The sequence below is a fragment of the Nyctibius grandis genome, chromosome 18 (assembly GCF_013368605.1).
Source record: "Nyctibius grandis isolate bNycGra1 chromosome 18, bNycGra1.pri, whole genome shotgun sequence".
Lineage (NCBI taxonomy): Eukaryota > Metazoa > Chordata > Aves > Nyctibiiformes > Nyctibiidae > Nyctibius > Nyctibius grandis.
This window is the reverse complement of record NC_090675.1, coordinates 8400626-8425381: the sequence shown is the minus strand read 5'-3', so window position 1 is coordinate 8425381 and position 24756 is coordinate 8400626. Positions and strand designations below refer to the sequence as shown.

Here is a 24756-nt window from a genome sequence, read left to right as displayed (position 1 = left end):
GATGAATTATTTAATATTAAAAAACAAACAAAAAAATTATAACCTAGTGACTTCAATATGGTATTGATCTCTGTTCACAATTACTATATGATTCTCAAGCTGAAATCAAAAGTTGCTACATAAATTTAATAAATCTAAGGTTTAAATAAATTTAAAGCAGAAATAATAATAGAGGATAGCTTGGGGGAAAAAAAAAATCAATGAAAAGCCATGAAATTTCTCTGTGTTCTATCGTTCATGTCACTAATAATCTCTCTAGAGATATATACACATACACAAAATTAAATTAATGCTTTCAAACTGACAAGTGTGGTTAAAAATAATAAAATTAAGCCCTTTTAATCAGAAAGCGCTGCCAAAAGGTGCACCCGCTGAAGCCTACCACTGATACCAAGGCCTGGCCAATCTGACTGTTAAGAATATGACTTAACGAGCAGAGAGTCTTCTTAAACCTGCCATGTCTTTCCCAAGCCATCACCTCCTGCCAAAGCTCAGAGAGGTGCTGGCAAGCTCTTCTCAGAGCTCTTTGGCTGGAGACTGAGTCGCTATGATATATGTCTGCAGAATAATAAGAAAACCTCCTGTGGAAAATGTGAAGATTGCGGGCTTGTTCCCCGGAAAAAACGTATTTGATTACAGCAAGTCAGAAGCAATCTTGACCCATGAATACCTTACCAAGAGAAAAGAGAACTGTTCTTCCCACTGTCGGTTCCAATTTGTACTCATTTTGAAATCAATCCAAAAAAAGAGAGAGAAGAGGGGAAACAAAACTAGTATTTTGCTGCAAAAATACTAAGGCACTATAGAAAGAGTTTTTCTGTTGTTATGGAAACACAGAAAGCACAGGCTAGGAAAAAAGAAAAGCAAATAAAGAAGCAATTTAAACTGCAAATATAAACACGTCCTTGCTTCCCGGAAAAAGTCCTTCCAAAGGATTTTGTTGCTGCTGTGGATCTAAGCAACTGAAAACTACAAATTCTTCCCCACAGAAACACAGATAAAAATTTGAAATCCACTGTAACAAAATAATAAATAGGACAAGGAATAAAAAAACAGGTGGAGTTATCAAAGTGGTATTTTCATGCACACAACTAATTTGCTGAAAATGCAACAACTTCAGATGCTGCTTTAACAGATTTTTTACTTGTAGCAATGATCACATGCTTATGTAAATCAACAATGAGAGACTCTGCTAGAGGGTTTGTCATCACTCCTAAATATTTGAGAGGAAGATTGTAAGTGAATCCTCAATGGTTTTAGCACCATGGTTTTGGTCAAATATCCTGACTGCACCTATTGAACAATTACTGCTGCGGATGGAAAAACGGGCAGAAAATCAACCGCACATCCAATAAGCACGTCTGTAAATAAGCTCATCTTTAAAAATAGTTTCTCTTCCTCACCAAAACAAAACACACAAAAACCCCAAGGACAATAGACCACACAGTTCACAGTATGGACCCAGCGACTTCCAAATTCATTCTGGAAAGAAAACCATTTTTAGTGTAGTCATCTATCATTCACCGAGCTCAGTAGCTTTTTACTCCCTGCAGGGCAAGGTCTCTTCATCCTTGCTTCTGTAATTTTAAACTACAGAAGGAAACAAATTACGAACCTAAGACCACTGCTGTTTTTTTCATTTTTTCTTAGACCAAACTTTAAAATAATTTTGTGACTGAGAACTATGAACTCGGGCATCTGAACTGTGCTGACAGTAACAGTATCCATTAAGAAAAACACTAAACTCTGCATGCATATTCATTCATTACACATGTACATGCATAAACAAAATCAAGCAATATTCACATAGACGTTACCATTGTAATTATAGAAAGTGACTGAACTGCACTAAATTAGCGGTATTAATTTTGACTGGCTGATTCCGTGCACGTGCACACACCTTTAGTTCCAAATACCTAAACTCACTACTGTTCTTCATAGAGAAGTAAAACTTAAGAGATAGAAACACAGATCTTATGAGGATCTAGTAGGAATTTTTGGGAAAAAAAATCCAGGTAAAGGAAAATTTGATTTTTCAAAATGAAGCATTTTACCTCATTTTGTGAGGATACCCACAGAAAGCCACCCTGTACTTTTCCGATATTCTTTAGCAACACACACAGAAAACCAAGTCTCTGTATATTTATGAACATGTAAGTGACACAATAAAATATTGGCACATCTCTATCTGACCCACTATATTTCAGGAAATCCAGTTTAAAATTCTAATCTGCAGTGGAAGACCCTGTTGAAAGTCCCAGTGGCTGCCTGCTCGGGAGCTTTACTGCCGGTTCTTAGCCAGGAGAAGGATAATTGCAATAAAAAACCCTGGGGGAAATGGTCACAGAACACGTATTTTCCTTCAGGCCAAGCATGAGCAGGACTTAAGAAGCACCAAGATGATATCCCTGCTGATTTCCTGTCTGTACTGCACTTTTATCTTTGGTGCACAAAATCAGTTAAAGTCTCTGCCATAAAAGATATAATACACTGATTTATCCCTAATTAAGGATGAAGTACAGAAACAACATTTGATTGTTGTTTACCTTTCGACATCTGTTGGCCTCTTTCAAATACATTGATTTGAAAAAAGGGAAGAAACCTCACTAATTGCTCTTAGAGCTGAGTGAAGAGTTTAGGCTTTCTGTTTCTGGGCTTTTGCAGGGAAGAGCTATGTTTCAGATGTAGTGTGTGTTGCTATGGTAATTATTATTTTACTGAATGATATACATTCAGAACTGATTTCATATTGTCAGTCAGCAATTAAACAGATTAGACTGTGTATACTCACAATTCTGAAATATTTCCAATTTGTTTTAAATTTTAGGGCATGCAAAAAGCACTGGTCTGACAGTCCTGGAAAATGAAACACTAATTCAAAGGGCAGCTCCAGCTGTACAGGTTTCCTCTTACCTCCTCAGTGGTCCATTCACAGGCCAGTGTGTCTTAGGAGTAGAGATACTGCAAGATATTTTGGTGCCTGAAGTCAGACACTGTCTCTCTGGCTCCTCACAGCTACAGCCATCTCCTGCACATTCTTCTGCTGCAGACTTGAACTCTCTCTTTCCAGATGGCTGTAGCAGCAGCTACAGTAACTATCAGAAATTAAACATGTTGGCTTCTATCTTCCATTATTACAGTACTCATCAGGAGGAAGTTTTCAGTTGCTAACCACTGAGAAAACCTACCAAGTGAAGATAAATGACTTTCCTCATCCTGCAGCCCCTTCTGCCACCATGCAACCTCTGAGGACAGCACACCACTCTGAAAGCAGGTAGGCATCCATATGGCATCAGCCACAACCCTGCATCCTGGTTTTGTTACCAGGACACCTGTACAACAGAACCAAAGCATAAAGTACTCACTCTTATTCACAAACCTATCATCCGTCACCTCTATCCCAAGTCCAGCACGTACTTTAGACCGACAACAATGGTTTCCAGATTTATCTAGCTCTCTCGAGATCTAACTGAAGTTATAGAAACATGACAGCAGTTGAGAAAGAAAAACAGGAAGCAATATGATTTAATTTTCCTGAGAGATTTTAAGTAGCTCAGACTAATTAGCGAGACAATATGCCTACAATACAAAAATGATGCTAAAATTTGTGTAACCAAAACCACAAAACCCTTTGGAACTTTATTTGCTATGCCTTAGCTTGGCAAAGGAAGAAATGAGAGTGGCAAGGATAGGAAACCAAGAAAGCCTAGGCTTCTGCCTAGCTTTATTACAGGCTTTCTTTGGTAAATCAATCAATTGCAGAATCCCATTTTTCCCACCGCAAAGAAATAACTCAACACAAAATTTAATACACGTGAGTAGGGACGGTCAGGGAGATAAATGATGAGTTTGAAAACTCGTGGATGAAAAACATGAGAAAAATGTACAGAATTGTCAGGAAGGAGAGTAGCTGTGCAGCTTCTGCGCAAAGGACAATCACCTCTAAAAGAAGAGCTAATTCAGTGTCTGCCTCCTTTCTATAGGCCCATGGCTGGATACGTGCAATAATACAGACAATAATGGGCTAAATCTTTAAGCTTCATGGGGAGGACACCTGACAGACACAGAACAGCAAGGGAAATTATAAGATGTTATTTAATTATCCATACATGTTATTTAATCATCCATACATTTTCTTGGTCATTCTCTCTATCGAGTAAATTATTTTCATAGGTTGACATATTACAGTTTGTGGGAGCAAGTCGGTTGAGATCAGGAATGAGTCAGCAGTAGAAGGCTGATGGAAACATTAATCTTGAAGAAAGAGCTAAAGGATGAGAGGAAAACAGAATATCATTCAAGATCAGAGAAAATATAATGGGCACAGAGGATCTGAAAGGTGCATAGACTGATTGCTGCACAAGGGAACATCAGCCTGTGAGAAGCTGGCAGAGCACAGGCCATAAACAAAGAGGAAACAAAATGACTAAAATAAGGTGGAGCCTTGAAAATTAAGATTAAAATAATGTTGTTTCCAAAAGGAGATCATAATTTACCCAAAAGAGGTCATGTCATGGCAACATGACTGGAGCAATTGTATAGCATTTGCTGTTGCTCTTAGTGATAAGGAATCAACATAATCTAGTCATTTCACTAGTGGCATTTCAGACAGTTCGGCATTCAGGATTTGGCATTCATTCAGGAAAGTCTTGTCTTATCTTTTTGTCCCAGTTCCCAACCCTGTGAACAGGGAGGGTTTGGGATGTCATCAGCATATCAGTAAAATTCTAATTTGTTCACAATAGTACTCACTACCTAAAATCACTAAAGCAGGAAAAACATTTTTATGTCTTTTGGATCAAGCTGTCATGTTTGCAAAATACACTTTGCTGGGTATCCCTGACATATGGTCAGAATAATTTGGTTTGTTTTCTTATATACAATCTTCTTTCAAGAAAAATTTCCTATGTGAGAGCTATGGAGGAAAAAAGGATGCAAAATGAACAGGTATTCGGTTCCAAGGGAATTTATAATACAACTTTGATTTTAATAGCTATTGAAACTGTCTGCTGGGCTTAATATTCAGGCTAATTGTGACTAAACCAAAATGGTGTTTCTTTCTCTTTCCTATGGATTTTAGAAAAATTGGTTTTGTCTGGAGAGAACAGTGAAATACAAACAAGGCTGTTGACATTCAGACCAGCAATTGCCAAAAGAGCTTGAAAAGGAAACCTTAACTGTAATTTCTGCATCTGAAAAAAAATGCAAATGGTTAACTAACAGCAGGATTCCACAATGTGAGTCTAGTAAAGCTCATAATCCTCAGCTTTCCAAAAGGGCCACAACATTAAAATTCAGTGGTGAAGGAACAGCTCATTCTTTAAGACAACACTAGCAGCTGACGTATAAGTGAAACGGTAGTCATAACGATGTCCCTAACTTTCTCCTTAAAACGCTTCTAATAATATCCTTCAGCCTTTGCCTAGTTAACTTGCAACCAGCACGTGTGAGACTGAACTAAAAGTTATTTTAGGAGCCAACTGGAAAGTGGATTCAGCCTTTTTAAAATGGAATTGTTTTCTATGGTTTAAGACTGTTTCCATGGAGAGACCACAGCATATGAACATCTTTAGGCCAAGTGCTTTGCTGCAGGCTTATCTGAATGAAAGCACCATAGCAGGAAGGATAATTGAGGCCAGTTGTTTAAAATTCATGGGCATTCTCCTATACTTAACACAGGAGCAATTTATTTTCATTATTTTGATCTGTTAAGCATTTAAAAGTTAAACAGTGCTATATATACCTTCTCTTAAATGACATATCTTAATATAATATTTACTCAGTATAGAATAATGTTAGTTGCAACAATGTCATACTATTGGGTGATGGTGGCAAAGTGGCAGGCAAAATTATACTCTAGATGAATGTACAGGGATGCATATGGAGAAAAAAATGTCCACTGTAAATTCACATACAAAACAGTGGGCCCTGAACCAACTATTACCACTTGGGAGAAACATCTTGTAAGTTATAATAAACAGGTCTATTAGAAAGCCAGCTTACTCTTCACTAAAGGAAAATAAAGCAAATAGAATGGTAGTAATTATTAGAAACAGGAATGTTGTTATACTACTTTATAAACCCTGAGTGCGTGTGCAACTTGAATACTTCTCTGATTTGGATCTCGGTCTGGCTTTCTCTCCTTACACCTTCCCCCTCCCAACGCATACATGCACAGATGAAAAAGTACAGAAAAGGGCACAAAAATGATCAAAGGAATGGAGCAGCTGCTCTTTAAGGAACAATTAAGAGTTTATATTGTTTTAAAAAGTCGCTTGAGCGCACTTGTGAAAGAACAGCAATCTAGTGGATATGCTGTATGCTCTTGCACACCTTCACAGGGCAAATCCAAAATTCAGCCTTTCCCCAAAAACATTTTACTAGGCAATATCCTTCTCCCTACATATTTTTAAGATGATAATGAACAGTGCTATATATGGGTAGATATTTTGGAGGATTTCTAAATTAGTTTGCAGTTCTCCCAACAGGTAGTGTTACGTTTTTAAGTTCACATTCTTAAGACTTCACAACACACAAAATTAACGTATATTAAACAATACCTATGTTTACAGTGGGAAGGCCAAACTAGTGCAGTTGTGCCAATAACTTAGCACAGTTACAGAGTAAATGTCACAGTTTCATAGTCATATCCCATCCCAGGAAAACTCAGTTGAAAACACTTAGATATATTCCAGGTTTTTGCTAATGAAAGATGATCGACTGAACTACCTTACAATGCGGTTTAAGAGCCTTCACCTTCTGTTTTAATTTATTGCACTGAATTGTTTGTACTGTGCCTGGGTTAGAAGGACATCTGCACACTTTTCCCAAGACAAAATGGTAATTTAAAACCTGAATGGGGGAAGAAGGACAGCAAGAAAATTTTCCCTGGCAAGTGAGGATGTTGCCACTGGCACTGGCTTTGCTCCTGGCTCTGCTGTTCCTGATAAATGTTAGTGTCAGGTTCTCATAACTGAGTCCCTAATCAGACAAGCTGATACTCAGAAGATGATAGCTGAGTCTGATAGTATTTACTATAGCTCAAGAAATTCCAAAACATTTAATACCAGGACATTTACCTTCGACATCAGAAGCTCTGTATACACGAGAGGAACAATTTATGCCGGCATTTTCCATAGCAATGCTCTTTTCCATTACAAATACATCATGTTCTTTCCATTCTTATGCATCAAGAACAATGACCTTAAAAGTAACCTTTCAATTTACAGGAAATTTTAACTAGTATGATCATCACACCCAAAGGAATATGATGTTAAAATCTTATTCTCTTGAACTTTGCAAAACACAGTAAGATATCAACAGGAATAACAAACACATATGCACTGTAGTGAGGCATTTTTGCAAATAAAGCTTAATTTGCTTCTTCCTGCACAAATAATACTGATAATTAATAGAGAGTCCATATTCACTCATTCAACCCAAATTTCCTAGAGATAAGCAGCCATACACAGAAGCAAAATGACCAGATTTTGACCGAGTTCTTTGACCTGCATTTCTCAGACTAATGAGGAAATATCTAGTTAAGATGCAAACGAGCAGCCCATGTGAAGGCAACTCCAGCCTACCAACTGCCTTTGTAATTCCCTGTATTATGACAAACATTTCTAAACACTGGCAGACATTCTCTAACCACTAACAGCAGACTTGCACGCTATCCATAGATCAAGATCACTGTTTTATTATCAATATACAGTATAATATACATGGGTAACACTTTGCTTTTTCTTTAGAAGAGAAACCAGTTCTGTGGCAAACATGGGTGAAAGAAGCAAGGACACTGACGAGCCACAAATTACTCTCAGCCAAGATCCTGTAAACAAAGTATGTCAGCAGAAGAGAAATGGGAACATTAATTTATTTTACTTCTTGTAATTCTGGATCCAACTCCGCCTTTTTATTGCATCTCTGGGGATAAACTCAAAAACCAGACAGGCTTGCTTTGTCACGCTTCTTCTCTGGAGAATTTTGAAAAGAATCTATTTGCACCATTGCAGGTTGAAAAAATCTGAATCAACAGTGACTCGCTCAGCTAGTTCTTGACTCCACGACAAGTGAATCAAGAAGAAACTGCATCTTTTATCCAACTGTAGCAACTACCCTATGGATTTTACACATTCAGAAATATATTTATGATGCCTCATTAGCTTGACATGATGAATAAGCTCCATCAATCAACATTTATTTTACTAGATTTAACTGCTATTACCCTTGAGTTGACAAGGAAACAAAGAAAAATGTAGACTTGTAGGAGCTATTTGCCCAAGGGCTTTGTTATGGATGAAGAAAAAAAAAAAAGTCAAGAGGGTTTTTTTTTGTTTTGGGTAGGGGGCAAGAATTACTCACCTGCTTTAAATGGTCTTGTTAACAGACATATCTTACAGATAGGTAAGGATATAAGGTGCTGCAGCCTTCACAGTAAGAATGTCAAAAGTTAACAGCAGCTGTATCAAGAGAGCCGAAAGTGATGAGCATCTGCTCATTTGGCAAGGAACTGAGATGACATGAACTGGTGGCATTGGTCTGGTTCTTCATATGTGACTGTCACTACCACATAAATCGTCAGTAGAATTGCCAGCAGTATGCAATTTTGGGTGAGCACTGACTGGGGAAGGGGACGCAGGAACAAGAACCAGAAACTGAAAGAACCCCTGAGCTAACCCCTTTCTCCACTAGAATTATTTGCATTGGGAAGATGCCATAAGGAAAACTGGTACTGCAGTTGGCAGAAATTGTTCTGAGAATTAACACAGGACCTCAGTTTTAAGACAGAAACAACAGCCTCTATCAGCCCTAAACTGAAATGTATTTACTTACACAGAGCCTGTATACACACGTGTCTCTGCGTGTATGCTTTTAAAGATACAATAGCAAGCAGACAGATGTTGATTTATGGAGAGTTAGAATTAAAATAGCCTACTTGCTGATGACACTATTCAGCACTAGGCTGTTTTGTCCAATTTGACGTTATTTTTCCATTGCTGAAAGCTATAACATTGTCTCATCTCCAGTGTATTTTAACACCACGTTCATAATGCCACAAAGGTACTAATTGACCAGAACATTTCAACAGTGTGTATGACTTCCATCATGCAAAAATAACAAAAAAATTGCTAGTTTCATCTGTGCTATCTATATATAGAGAGATAGCTGTAATCCCAAAAATCTTTCTCTCTCTCTCTCATCTCCAATACAATACTGAAATAGCTCACATTACCCAATGAAAAAAAAAAAATCTGGGCTTATGTCATGCCATATTTACAGCTCAGCATTTAATTAAATAGCTACATTTGCTTTGTTTGATATTACAATCATAGATCTTACTCTTTCTGACAATACATAATCCAAGATATTTGGCACTCTATCAACAATTCCAGACTTGGAAGGATTATAGATGCGCTGACAGTTAATCGGAGTTAGACTTCTCTGCCAAAGATAGATAAGTAGCATGTACTCTTTGATAAGTCCTATCAGAACCACACTGACAGAAATTACCTCACAATGCTACTAAATCTTATGCTATGAACCTAATTATGCACACTGCCGTGTGCCCCACTAGAGGCTGGACTCCCTTGCCACCAATAAATATATTCCATTTCTTTCCCCAGTTACATACATACTGCTTTATATTCCATATTCAAGATAACGTGATGGGGCTGGGAGGGGGAGAAGATGGAATGCTTTTGTAATAGCATACAGAGATCTAGCCAGAATGCTTAATCTGGTTAGCTGTAAGACGAAAATCTGTCTGGTGGCTTTGTGACAAAGGAATGAGGCTATGTAGTACAATGCAAACATCTTCTTTTAAATGTTTACAAACAGTAATTTCCATCATTTGCACAGAGTTACTCTGGTGAAAGAAGCTTCTGTAGAAACATTACAGTTGGGGGGGATTAAATCTTTAGTCGCAGTGATTCTTCTGCATGCCAGATTTTTACAATATAATTACCCACATAGGCACACACGTACAGAGCATGAGGATACATGCCAGTACAGTTCAGTAAAAGCAGATCTAAGTTGACTGAACTGTCTTCTCTTATAGGAATATCATGATGCCAGCTTCTGTAGAATTTGGTCATACTTTTACTCACTTAACTGGATGCTACATCATTACAAAATCCATTCTGAAATCTCATCTTCAATATAAATTTGGTAAAATATCAGAGCTCTAGCAGCAAAAGCATTCCAGTATGTGTAATGAAAATCTCAAATCAAACATCTCAACAGATTTGTTTAAAATAAGTGCATTATAATTTCCTAGATTATTACCTGCCAAAGCTCAGTGGGTGGTCTCTGAAGGCCTACGCTGTCAGGAATCCCAGGTTCTCAGAATCCTGTCATATCTGTCTGCATCCACCCCCTCAATGTTTCCAGTTTCCCTTCTTCTGCTTCAGAAAGTAATTCCCTTGGTAGCTGTCACATTAAGATATTGGGATACAGTCCTCCCGCTGCACTTCTGGATTCTAACTGAACCCAGTTGCCAAGTTCACTAACAGAAAGTGAGTACAACCGACTGCAGTGCCTTGAGATTAATTTGCCTTGAGCTAATGAAAGTCGATTTCTAATTTCAACCCTTAACTGTGATCAATAGGGCTTGAATGAAGCTTATTCATACAAATAGAGAGATAACTGATACGAAGAATTCATATTCAGTGTGGCTATTCAGGATTATATACCATCCAGATTTGTTTCTTCAAGTTTAGATATTTTTCAGAAAGTGGGAGACAACAGCTCAGAGTGTTATCACAGGAGCAAATGTGCCAAAGTTTAAGAGCACAGTAAAAACTGGAAATGGGTTTCACCATCCTCTTTCATCAGTGTTGAATGTTTCTTCCATGACAAAGAAAGTCTGGCAAGGTAAATAGGTGGTCGAAATGGTTCTGTTCAACCAGTGTTTCTGTGTTCAAACCAGCTATAGATGCTTTTATACTTCCAGCAGCCATTCGAAAAGATAAATCTATCATTCTATATCAGTTCCTCCTTGTGTCATTTTACTGTTTAATAAATGGGAAATAACAATTTATCATTGTCTAGAAGTTTCAAAAAACAGAAGTACATTGACGTAGCAAGCTGCCCAAGAAACTGGTGTTAATGAACTTTGGTTGCTGCTTGTTAGAGATTGTGCGGAGGACAATGGACTTAGTTTCAAAGGTCAAAGACTGCAACTAATCTACTAATTCCAGCCGCCAAAATACAGCAATTTGGATGGAATTGATAATTAATAGATCTGTTCTTTCTTACATGTAAGAGATCTGGTACTCTGCTTGCTGCTGGCAGAATTTAACTGTGGAGTGATACGTTGACTTAATACCAAAATAAGGAACTTGCAGCTGTATTAAGTATATTTGTAACTCCCCAGATTCCACGTTCCAGCCTACATGCTTGGATATCCTGTAAAAGAAAGCATTTCACAAGTATTCATTTGCTCAAATTTTTTGTATTCTACTACATACACTGATTCCAGATAATTAAAGATGCCTGTTCTTACTCCCTGTTGGCAAACCTTTCTTCTCACATCTCCCAAGACATTAGGAGAGTTTGTAAGATCTTTTTGGGGAAAATATTTTTGGATATTTAGTAATTTTGTAGAAGAACCTATTTTTTCTGTAATCCCCAGAGCTAGATTTAGAACTTTGTGGCTTGTTTCGTGTTTTTAAAAATGACTGTATTGTATGTCATAAACATCATCAACACTGTGACTCAACAAAGTGAATGTGAATTGCACCAACTCAGTTTTGTGAGGTGCTAAACTAAAAGTATCTAATATTCAAAAATGTTATTCTAAAATTAGTATACAATGTAATTAGTAAGATTTTAAGTATTCTATATGATCATTTGGGTCATTCATAATCAGTCAAACTGAAAAAGGTTAACACCAATGAGGAAAGTTTAAACCACTTAAAATTCATTCTCAAATGAACAATGCACTGGGGAAGAAGATCAGATTACTTAATATAGTTCTCCTCTCCAACCAGGTATCCTGGGCTACATCCCCTTATTTCAATGGGAATTGCACAAGTGTTACACAGTGACAACTCTAACCCTCTGTTTATATGGAAGACATTTCTTTTCATGGATTTTACACAGTTCCTACCATTGAGGTAAAAGGTTAAAGGCCAGAGAAAAGAGCTCACACTTTTTAAAAATGATTTTTTAAAGGATGTGCAGTATTTGGTCAGGGGGGAGTTCTTTCTCTCTTCTGATCTATCAGGTATCATAAATGGATGACATATCTCACTTTCTCTTCAGATTTCCAAGATGTCAATGTATCTCAAATTTCATCCTTTTTGGGCATATCAAACTACTATTAGTTACCACGATTTGCCATCACAGAGGTATCGCATGTACAAGCACCACTTTGAAATCACTTCCATGTGTCAAAATTTTAAAATATTCAGTAAAAATCCAAGATCTCTGTTAAGTATTATAACAGATGTTTATTTGAACTTAATATAGACTAACCTTAGTAGCTCAGCACAGTATTTATATCAAAGTAAAAGAAAGTAAGAGAAACATTCTAGAAGCTAATTAATATAATGTGTACAGTGCAGTGTTCATAACACTAATGAGGAATAACTTACCACATTAATTTCAGATTTTTGAACCTCAGTAAGAAGGTCATAGCCTGAGGTGAAAGGAACAGCCCTAAGACAGTGCCAAGAAGCTAAAATGCCAAGGCCTATTTTTATATGCTGCTTCTATTTTTAGTTACATCATGATGGAAGTACAGAGCCTATAAAAAAAAATCATATTCTCGAATGAGAGAAAGCACTCAAATTCTTTACTGTAAATGAAGAGCAAAAGAAACTAAACTTGAAAAAATATTAGGTACAATTTAACAGACTTTACTAGATCACAAAAGGCCAGCAAAAATAGCTTCAAAATCATATCCTCTGAGAAAATGAACTTTAAGGAGCTACCCACAATTTTACCAATTAATCAAATATTCCTTTTATTGTAATTACAGCTACAAGAAAATGCAAATGTTTCCCAATTCAGACTTGTCTGTATCCAAGTACATTTTCCGATTATCAAAGTTTAGCAGTCAGCTTTTTAATCCTCCTCTACCAACAAAAAATATCAAACTTTTCAACTGATTGTATGCAGAGTTCAGAACTGGTGAGCAGTACTACAGCTTAAAATGTTGGTTCAGTTACTCAATCATTAGTTGCCTTTAGCTGTTTTCCATCCAATATAAACATAAACTGAGGTAATCCTGCAATTTAGTTAACTCATTTAACTTCTGTATTAATTATTGAAGTACCCAAGGGCAGCTATTTCCCATGCAGTTCTAATTTGTGACTCTGATGATTACTTCTTTATGAAATGTCTTATTAAAGATAGGTAATGTTGTTTCTTCCTAATGAAGTACAAAGCCACAGCAGAAACATTTCTGTAAAAGAAGTCCACAGTCTGCATTCATTTTATCTAAGCCCTAATATGTTATAACAACACAAACCTAGAGTATTTGTTTAGTGGTTGATTGCAGCTAAACCAAAGATGAGGACCTACATTATAATATGTAGCAACGGCCATTTACAGTTTAGTAGCATGTCATAGGTTACTAACACACCACGGACACATATTGTCCAGGACACATTTATTTTTATAACCACTTGCATTACGTAATCATGATTGCATTGCATACGACAGTCCTGCAGCATGGTTCAAAGAACATCTAATGTTTTAAAGCACTAACTCCATTTAATCTCATTTTTCACATGTCTTTCCTAGTCAGTGAGAATACTTCCTAGGAGAAAACAAACCAAAAAACAGTATGGACAAAACAACATGAAGGAAGAAAATGATGAAGAACAGCCAGAGACTATTTCAGAGTGACAGCAAATGTAGGAATAAACAGTACCCTCATTATCCGTGTACTACATGCCCCGCTGCTTTTGCTTTTAATGTGATCACATAAGCAATTTAGCAAGACAACAAAAAATGAATGAGAACATACACCAGTGACAGAGCGGTCAAGGCACTGAAACTTCTACTGACATACTGTACAGAAAACTAAAAGTTTAAACTTAACATAAATAAAAATATATTTTTTAAATCTTCTGTGAAAAGAACCACAACTAAGCAGACTATCTTTTCTTCAAAGTACAGGTGGAGAAATACTCTGCCATTGTTGAAGGTAATTACAATGAGGAATTTTAAGGATAAAAATATTCTATGCAGTGTTTTGTGCAAAAAAGACAACTTATTAGACAAACTCTGTAAAGGAATGAAGCTTAACATGCTCATCACACCCAAAAGACAGAGTCAAAAGTAGTTCCACAAGAAGGCTACTAAGATTTTAGTTAGTCAAAGGTTTTTGAGTATCTTATAAATGAAAAGTAACATATTACAAATAAAATTTGTTATACATATTCATATGTACATTCTTTCTCGATAACCCAATCTCGTTTCAACAGTGATTATATAAGGTCCAAAAAAAAAGAACGTGTTAGCTCAGGTCAATCAATTCATATGCAAAAGCAAACAGCTTCATTAGGAGTAGCAGAATCTATGCAAGTTGGTCTTGGGTCAAAAAAAAAAAATCTCGGTGCGAAAAGCTCCTAACAAAATTAATTCCCTTTAATTTGTTGTACTACTAGCAACATTCACTGAAATAAAAGCACTGAAATGAATATATTCCCATAATCTGTTCACTGAGAATGAATTTTTTAATGCTATATAAAGCAGCTTCCAAGCATAGTCACCATTGCACTTGAAAAACTCAGCATCCTTTTAATCATAAATCAGTAAGTTTTGAAATGTCACCATATATGTTAACCACCACAAAACGTAAATCTGCAATTTAAATAGCTCATTTTAGCTGATACTCTTTTTTTAAAGGAATATCAAAATATCTGATTTGATTCAGTATTTTTAGAAGCGTGGGAGCATGAACTGAAGATGCCTTAAAAACAACTTAAAGACTCTCTCAATGAGTAAACCATTAGCTGTGTTTTGAAAGTGGTTATCTCTAAATACCACCTATTTGTAGGTTATCACAATTTCCAGTCTAAAGTGTATAAAATGTGCCCATGTCTGTATGCTACAACATCACCATCATCCAATATATGGGTTGAATTTCATAGCAGGTTCTTTTAAAGAGTAATAAGGCATAAACAACAATACTGAAGTTCTCTCAACTTTCTGTATACGCTTCTACCAGATGATTCAGAATTTCTCTACAGAGAAGCATCAGGATTTCTAGGACTGAAATCCCTTGGGTCTGAGGATGTCAGTGGCCATACCCACAAGCTCTACACCTTAGCGGCAGCGCTTGGTGCTCACTGCTGAGCCTCTGGGACTCCAGGCCACTGTAGCACGTGCCTGGCAGCAGCCAGCCCAACAGCCACCCTCAGGAAGAGGTTCCTCATCTTGGAGAGGGCTCCAGTGAGACATTAACACAGCTACAACCTGCCTCACCTCCCTTCCCCTCCCTCAGGCCGTAACACCCAGCAAAAAGCTAAGGTGCAGAATCAAATTATCAACAGAGCTGGGGGTGGGAAATTTAACAGTCTTATTATCATCAAACCTCCTCATTAACCATTAGAAAATACCTAAAACAAGTACAACCTGCAACTATATTTATCCCTATCAAAGCCTGGGGAAAAAAGAGAGAAAGAGAAAAGCAAGAACAATATACAACTGAATTTTCCAAATTATTTCATTTGTACAGGAAAAAAATGTAACAGCAAGATACATTTGTTCTTCCTAGGGGCATAACTTCTAAGGGTGCACTATTTAACTCAGTCTGGCCCTCTCCTCTCTTAGCAACCACATCTTTATTGATTAGTTTTTCAGATGTCTTGTCAAGAACCAGCTTTTAAAATACATTAGATTTAATAACAGTATCAGTAGGAAGAGAAAAAGAACAGAGCACCATATATAACTTTGTTACATCAAGTTAGTAACTTCTTCCTTTAAAATAAGTCAGAAATGAGGTCTGCTCCTGAATCAGTGGAAGCAAGAAACAGGGTCTCATATTTAACAGATGTAAGATTAAATCCTTAGTATATTTGTTTCTACGTAGAAACTATTTAAATTATATAGTTTTCTCTTTAATAAGATGTTATAGAAGATAATCACAAAATGAACTTCCAAGCTATCACCAATGTTCCAATGCAATTCCTCAAACGTTATTCTTTTTTGATTCTTTTCTTCACCTAACATACCTCCCATCGATCAGTTTCATTCTGTTGAGGATCACCAAGAAAGCACACAGCACACGTTTTGTGGCATTTAGACAGATATAAAGATTACATTAACCTAATTTTCCAAGCATATGCTGTCTCTAGAAAGAAACAAGGAACTGGAAATCTCAAAGGGGAATATGAGTCTTTCGGAAAACAGCAGGAAAATCTCATAAATAGGAACTCTTTGATACTGATGTACACAGTGGCAGAAAACAATTATATTTTTTCATGATTGGCACTGTGTTCTCATTTCTGAGATAGTCTTACTTCCCTCAAAAAGAACTAAAGCTGTGTGCTTAAAATATCTGAAAAACAGCTGCTGGATTTTTGACAGCAATGGATTTTACCCTCATGCTACATGTAATGCAAACCAGTCATTTGACTAATACATAGTTACAGTTACAGAAAACATGCATTCACAATGCAGTCTTTCTTGCTAATGACATACCAACAAAATATTCCCCTTCACATGAGTTTTCATGCACTTTTTTTTTTAACACTATCATAACCATTTGGCACAAGAGTAGCTTTACTCATATGCACTAAGTTTCCCATCTCTGGAATCATCTGACCAATTGAACCCTTAGCTGTAAAGGGGGACATAGAAAAACATTCTACTTTTGCCTGTTATAATCTTGTGACAGTTTTAAGTTTCTCTGGCGACTGGAGAGTATACTAAAAATAAAATACTTTACCTGAAGAACAGTTTTGCGTACTTGCACTTACCTTGGATTCCACCATCACTCAAGAAAAAGCTATTTCAGTTTAGCTCTCTGTGTTAAAAGTTATTACAATATTTTAAAATGCTTTAAAGAATTACATTTTGCAGTTAGCTAGACAGATATAAATCAATGTCTGTCAATCTTCAGTTAAAAGGTATCTATTTACTATTTCAAAATGCATTTTCTATACATCGATGAAATATTTATGATTTTGGAAAACAATTTTCTTACAACATGATCCCCTGCTCCCTTAATTTTGAGGTAGATAGTGCTTTTTGCTTCATAAGGTAGGTGCCTGTAGAAGGAAGTCTGCATTGATTTCACCATAAGCAAAGCCAAAGAGATGCTTCATTCAGTAGCCATCAAAAGATTTATACAAAGGCTGAAAAAAAAGAAAACCCACAACCTGGCAAGAGCTATCCCTATATAAAGAATCCTCTCAAAAAAACTTTTTTTTTTTTTTCTTAGTAATTTCATCCATTAATATGGGCCTCTGAAACTGGGGAATCTAAGTCTGCCTGTCCTGGCGTATGGGGGACATGCAGAGAGAGAAGAGGTCAAGGGAGGAATTCAAGTTCAAAATCGTTTCATAGATATACTTTAAATAATACTTTAAAATAATCTGCTCTACGTCTAAAACTTTATTTACACTAATCTGACTTTTGATTTCACAAGTCTATTTTAAAAAAAAAACAAAACACGTTCCAAATATGTAGAAGGGACTTGCCTCTCTCCTCTCTAGCACATCCTACAGCACAGGGCTGCTGTATTCCAGAGAAAGACTTCCCAAAGGTGGCAGGGTGAGCATGTGTGAACAGGAGAGCTTTGTCCTCTGCAGCTAGCCTTGTGTTGTCCCTATCGTCCACAAACGCAGAGGGCAGATGAGAATTGAACAGAAACAGACCAAGCCGTTGTAAAACACGGTTCTTTAATTATTTATTTGTGCGACTGAGTAACACCTCTCCTTACAATTACCAGCTCAATGGCAGAAAGCTCCCCAGCGTGCTCTGCATATTTTCACAGGTTCGTTTGTCTCCTCCTGTGGCATCAGTTTAAAAAGGTTCCTAAAGAAAAGCCACTAACAACCATTTCTATTTCAAGCCTTCAAAGCCAAAGCTGAGCACAATACGAGGCACTGGTAACTGATCTTTAGGTTTCAGTCCACAGACTTTTCACACTGGGAATAGCTCCCATCTGTTTCCTCTTTATGCACCAGCCTTTAGAAAGCACAGATCTGGAAACTGCCTCCGTACAGAACAGAGCATAGCTGGCTTTCCCCAGCTGACGGCAGAAAGAGCCCCATGATTATGGATAGCTTTCTCCTAAGGCTTTCTACTCCTCTTTTCTCCCTGGTCTGTAAATACATGGTGTGGTTTTCTCGATGTGGTGTTTGTTTTTGGAAGGGGGGTCTCTCCTTCCTTGCCCCTTGTTCTCCTTTTCCTTCTTTCTTGGCAGAGGTTTCCCCACGTACAAACCCTCACACAGGGAGCATTTCAATTTCAAGCCTCAGTACAACCAACCGCAGGCAAACCCCCCTCCTGCTTTGGCACCAGAGCGTGAGACATTTCCCCCACCACCCTCCCTCCCCAAGCAAGCTGCTCTCCAGATGGATGCTCGTGGCTCTCCCTTGTCTACTCCCTTCGCCTCTTTGCTCCCTGTCCCGGCGAGAGGGAAGGAGTGGGGCGTCTTTTGGGCAGGGGGGAACAGGACAGAGCAGGACGCTTTGATCCCGAGCACCTCAGCACCACCAAAGTCCTTAACTCCTTGCCTCGGGGACCTTCCCTTCCCCACGCACCCTGCCCTCGGCTCCCCCAGCAGGACGGTCTCCCTCAGCCCCACACCCTGCCCCCAGCATGGGGGGCTCCACCGCCCCCCGCCTTCCCACACACGGAGTGGGGGGTCCCCTCAGCCCCTCAGCGGAGACTCCGCACACACAGGCGGGATCCCCTCAGCCCCACACCCTGCCCCCGGCTCCCACCCCACGGGGGGGCCCCTCAGCCCCACGCCCTGACCCCCCTCCCCTCAGCCCCACACCGGGGGGTCTCTCAGCCCCACGCCCCGACCCCCCTCCCCTCAGCCCGGCACTCACTACTTGTAGAGCTGCTGCAGGCAGAGGTCCAGGCACTCGCCCTCCACCTCCTCCTCCGTGATGTACTCCGAGAGTGGCCGGGGCAGCGGGGGCAGCGGCGGGGGAGGCGGCGGCGGGGCGGGCGGCTGAGGGTCGCCGGCGTCGCCCTCACCCTCCTCCGCCTCAGCGGCCGTTCCCGCTTCTTCCTCTGCCCCGGGGTCCTCGTCAGCAGCGGTGTCGGCAGCAGGGGGGGGAGCCGGCGCCGGCTCTGCCCCGAAGGGCCCGCGGAACTCGCCCAAGAACAGCTCGAGGAAGCGGCGGTAGCTCTTCTCCTCCGCGCTGCCGCCGCCGCTGCTGCTGCCCGAGCCGCCCGCGGCCATCGCTTCGCATTCCCGGCCGCCCGCCGGCGGATCAGCACTGCGCCCGCAGAGAGCTCCCTGCCCGCCGCCGCCGGCAGCCGCCTGCCGCCCGCCCGCCCTCCTGCGCGCGCGCTCCCGAGCCGGACCCGCGAGGGCGCGCACGCCGTGAGGGGCGGGGGGGGGGGGAGAGAGAGGGGGCGCGCGGCTCAGTGGCGGGAGCGCGGGCGGCCCTGAGGGGGCGGAGGGGTCCAGGCTGAGGGGGCGGCTCGGCCCGCGGCGGGAAGCGAAGGGGGGCGAGCGGGCGGCGGGGGGAGGCAGGTGGAGGGCAGGCGGCGCTGACAGCCGCGCCGATGTGATGAGTCATGCGAAGGCAGCCAGACGCGTAGGTTCCTCACAGGAACCCGAAGGAAACCTGAGAGCACGTTCCCTGTTACCTAATCTTTGCCTCAGGATTTCCCTGCTCTCATCGTTTCCGGCACCGGTGTCGCCTCCGCTGGCTCCCGCTCGCTGCCAGGACGGGGACGGAGGGTAAGCGGGGCTGGGGGCGGCCCGGCCCGGCCTCACCTCACGGCGCGGGGGCATCGCTGCCCCGCGGAGCCGGCAGCCCCGGGCTGGCTGCCAGGCGGAGTCTCTGAAGAGTAGTTTTGAAATCGGAGTGGGTTAGCGTGAGGGAAACTGGCAATTAAACACACGGTATTTCAGTAAAAACGACCTCTCTGGGAAGCCTGTGGTGTAGCGTGTGCGGCCCCGGCTGCCCCGCACCGGGGGTGACCCGGCGGGTCGGTGCTGAGCCCGCCGCTCCTCAGCCCTTCCCATTCCTAATACTCCCCGTATTCCCGTGAGGAGCCGCTTTGGGGTCATATTTACCCATTTCCAACACTTAGCAACAAAACTTCTGACACTTGGCTACCTTCGAGATCAGCGTATGAATAGCCATACGGATTCATAACTAATACACTACATGATACCTACGGATTCGATGTTCTGGCAAAGGGGAGTTCATAAGTAGCTGAAGATGTTACACCGAATTAAACTTAAAAGTTACAGCCAGAGACAAACTGTAGTTTATATTCTGCTGTTGTCTAATAAACGTCTTTCATTTGTGAAAGGCATTTTGGCTTGTTTTATTCATTGCTGCTGAAAAGGTATTTTCAGAGCTATCGGTCCATAAATACCAACTATGAACAGGTATAATTGTCACACATTTAAAATAGCTTGTACTCATGGGAGGGAACGGTATCGTTAATGTCAGATATACCTTGAAAAATGGCCAAATCACAAGCTTCATATGCAAAAATATTCTCAGATTTTAATGGATTGTAACAAGGACAGTAGCTTGCTGAAACCTGTTGTTCTCTGCATTGTAGTAATTACCTCTGCATGTCAGGTGCTGCTGTAAATCTGTCTTCTGTTTGGTGAATTGGTATTTCAGAGCTGAACTAATTTTAGAATATTTCCAGCAACTGGTTTGACTGATAATTTTGCAATCTTGTGAATATGTAAAAGCCATGAGAGTTAAAAATGTGATTGTCCCAGTTAGTCTTAGTCTTTCACAGCCAAAAGCTATTAAAGCGACAGAAAATTGCACAGCTTCTCGTGAAAGAATTTCTCTAAGTATTTTTTTTCAGTATACGATTTACATATTTTCAATTTAACATTCATTTATTTAGGAATGCCAGGTGGGCTTGAGAGCTAAAAAACATTGGAGTTCTTTTTGAAGAGACAGCCCACAGTTGCAGCTGATGGTGTCATTGCTGGATTTTGTTTTTATTTTTTCTAGGTTTGTGTGTACTGCATCATCAGTGAGTCACGAGCCTCAAGAGAATGCACATCAATGCAAGTATCAAAAAAGCAGTTTTAAGTTCATGATTAGTTGTTTTTCACTAGTAATTCAGAGGCAGTTGGAGTTTCTAGGACACTGTAATGCAGATAATCTTAGTGTACTATGATCTCAATTCTAGAAGTTCCTATTATAACAATATCTTAGGGAAGTAACAGCTAATTCAACAACATGTACGATCAGATTCATGTTGTATGACAAACAGCAATTAAGGCTATCCAAGAAAAGACTCAAAAGTGTTTAGATAGTCTTTTTCTTAAATTTTTGTTAACCATATTTTTTTTTAGTTGTTTCAAACAGCACATAAGAGTATCTGAGAGTAATACCTACTCTGTTTCATGTTGAAATGTTAAAGTTACCAGATGTCCTTGATTCATCTTGGCAGTCCCCATGTGCTTTTCATCATTTGTCTAATTGCAAAGGACACTAATTAAAATGAAATGGAGTAGAACTTTGTTCTCAGGATATTTTGTCAAGTTTTGGCACTACGGTCAAGTTAGTATTGTTTTGCTTCAATATTAAATAAAGAGCTTATGGCTCTAAGCCATGCTGACATTTGTTTCTGGGAGGGAAGGTGAAAAACCATTCTTATTAACCTGCGGTGTGGAACATACGGTCGCTGTGGGTGGTATGGCTAAGTCAGGCAGCCAGGAACCTGCTATCACTTTACTATGTGGAGTCAGTGGGGTTGGCAATTACCACAGAAGGTAGCTGCATTGTTACTTACTGCTGTCCAGAAAAGGAAGCTCTAAATAAAATGTATTCTCAAGTAAAGCACTAATCTATGAGAGGCGTGTTTGGTACTATTATGAAATGGTTTTAGCGTTCAGTAACTCTGGAAGCTAAATTTAGACTGTCTTGGTGCACCCTGGGTTGCTGGGTAGCAGCAGTATGAACGGTTCCTATGTGATGAGGTTAGGTGGATGGAATAAACTCTCATAAAATGTTGAGTCTGAAATCATTGGTTTGCCACATATTGTCAAAGAGAGGATAAGACTTGCACCTGACTTGAGAAGGAAACGCAGGTGTTTGTATCCTTTTTGGCTTCATCTTGTTGCTTTTTTTTCTTTTTTTAAGAAGGTTTTAGAGTGTTGTGTTGGAAGAAATCTGTTTTATTTTAGCCTTAAAATGATGTCTTCCTCTTTCTCATTTTGCTAGTGAGAAATAAGCAGGATTTGAGCAGGCCTTGGGGAGGTGACCTGAATTGTATGGAGTGCAAAAAGAAGTGCTTTTTAATTTTTTGTAACCTTTGGAAGCGCTTCCTGTACACTGACAAGTAGAAAACATGTAGGGGCATTAAGAATGATTTGACAATATTTAATATACCTATGATATCCACTCCAATACCATAGAAAAGAGTATAATGGGAAAACCCAATGGTAAACAAATTGCATTTCTAAAGTGATCTCTTTAAAAAGTAGGGCTTTTGCAATAAGCCAGAAGTAATTTTAGAAGGTATATTCTGTTTTCCCAGCCAGATGAAACCACCAGAAGAGCAAGTTATTTCCAAGCCTTTGCCTGTTCTCATTTTGAAGGCACATCTACTCTTGAATGTAGTGTTGTATGTGGGATAATACCTGAAATGATGCAATATACTGTTGAAAAAGATTACAATTTTTTATATGTATTCATATGATCAATATCAGTCACCTTGTGAATGTGAATATATATGTCTGTTCTTTTTATAGCTCTTCAAACTCAATGAGGTACTTATTGTTCAATTCACTAGAATAATTTCAATTGCTTAAGAGTAAGAACAGCAAGAATTTGAAAGGAATACAGGGAGAAGGCTCTTATTGACAAGCTGCATCAAGCTCCAGTTAGTTTTGCTAGGTTCAATCTTGGGTGAACTGCTGTTTTAAAACACAGAGTAACTTCTGTTACCACAGTTTTACTGGCTTCTTTACCATAATAAGTAGTGTATTAGGATGTTCTTAAATATCCAAGTCCTTATCTCTTTCTCTCGCTTTTTTTTTCTTTCTAAAAGAAAAGGTTTTTGAGGTCAAGTAAGTTTTTCCAGTTTAATAGTCAAAGATTATTCTGAAATATCCGCGTCCACTGCAAAACACAGGATTTCAGGCCTGAATTCCACTTCCAACTGTCATGGAAATTTCCAATCCCATTCCAAAGGAAAATTTCATTTTCAGGCTTCCATTCAGATCCCTGTTTAGGAAAGAGATTCTTTGAATAGCAGTAGCGAGAAACAGGATAGTAGTCCATGCCTGCTTAGTTAGATTTGGAAATCTGTTGGAGAAAAGTATGTGGAAGAAAGAACTAATGAAAAGCTGAGCTCTTCAAAATGACTGAACAGGTTCAGAACACTGTCAAAGCAGATACTGCACAACAGACCTTGTTTCCTGTTAACAAAGACAAAATTTGTTATGTCATAAAACCTTTGACTGACTGACTGAAGCGTGCCTGTAGATTAGTGCCCATGGGATTGCCTCAGCAAAGCACAGCTGACCACATAACACTTAGTAATGTGACCTGGATGTTGTCAAATCATGAGACCATCCTGCAGGCAGGAGCACACCAGAGTCCCACATCTTTGATAAGGTTGATCCACTTCAGCAATCAGTCGCTCTTCGTTAGCATAATTTCCTTTTACTGCTAAACGGAGATGAGGGGTGCAGACCTCCTGGGTATCAGCAAACAACAGAGCTTGCTGGCAGTGTTACTGTGCCAGGCCCTTCCTCTGTACTTTCCATTTTTGCAACATGTTTCCTCTGAGGCTGAAGTCCCACAGTACCACGCTGTGTGAATACAGCACTACTGGAATTCCGAAGCCTGAAGCTCACTTTGGCTCAGAGGAGGCAATACAAGATGGCGTACCACGTAAATCCCATTTACACTCTGTTCTAGGGATTTAACGGTGTGTGCATATTCTGCCCTTTTGGAGTGGAGGGTGAACTTCATCCTAAAATGAGAGCAAAGTTTAAGCCAGTCTTGTTAAGGCAGGTGCCTAGTGGGATTAAAAAAATATATTAGTTCTACCACAGGCTTACTTTAAATGACGTGTTCATCATCTTACTGTAGATTAGATTCATGATTCTGTGATATCCTGCTCCAAGACCTTAAATTTTACAGTCACCTACTTAGAAACAACTGTTAAAAAGAAAAAATTAAAAAAAATCAGCCACTTCCATAAGTACCAGAAACCAACCGTTGTTGTGTCCAGACTCTGGCCATTATTGTTTTAATATATGTGCTATAAGAGTAGAGATAAAATAGGAGGGTAGGATTCACAGACTTTAAGGCATGTATGCAGCTGATGCTGACATCTTTGAACAGTGTCAAATTCTATGATTTAGCCACAGAAATTTTTGTTAATAATACAAAATAATGAATGAATAAATGACTTTTAAAGAGATTCATTTATGTGATGTATTCCATAACATTTTATAGTAAAAAAAAAAGGTGTTACAAATTATGTTACAATCTCATATTGACATGCTGTATTTTACAGGCATAATTTTCATGCTAAGGAGACAACTTTTCTTTAGTCCAAAGCATTTCATTTTAGCAGCATATATAACATGAAAATAATCAGTAAGTA

At 39.4% G+C, this 24756-nt stretch overlaps 1 protein-coding gene across 2 annotated transcripts in view; it reads right to left on the bottom strand.

The window, feature by feature from the left end:
- PPM1E (protein phosphatase, Mg2+/Mn2+ dependent 1E) overlaps positions 1-19475 on the bottom strand; it is a 59124-nt gene extending 39649 nt beyond the window's left edge. The window contains exon 1 of one of the 2 annotated variants that reach the window (XM_068415775.1): positions 19023-19475. In XM_068415775.1, coding sequence (XP_068271876.1) covers positions 19023-19381 — 359 coding nt within the window. In that variant the 5' untranslated portion in view covers positions 19382-19475. The remainder of the gene's footprint in view (positions 1-19022) is intronic. The other variant, XM_068415776.1, reaches the window with a different exon arrangement.
- Between the last annotated feature and the right edge of the window lie 5281 nt (positions 19476-24756).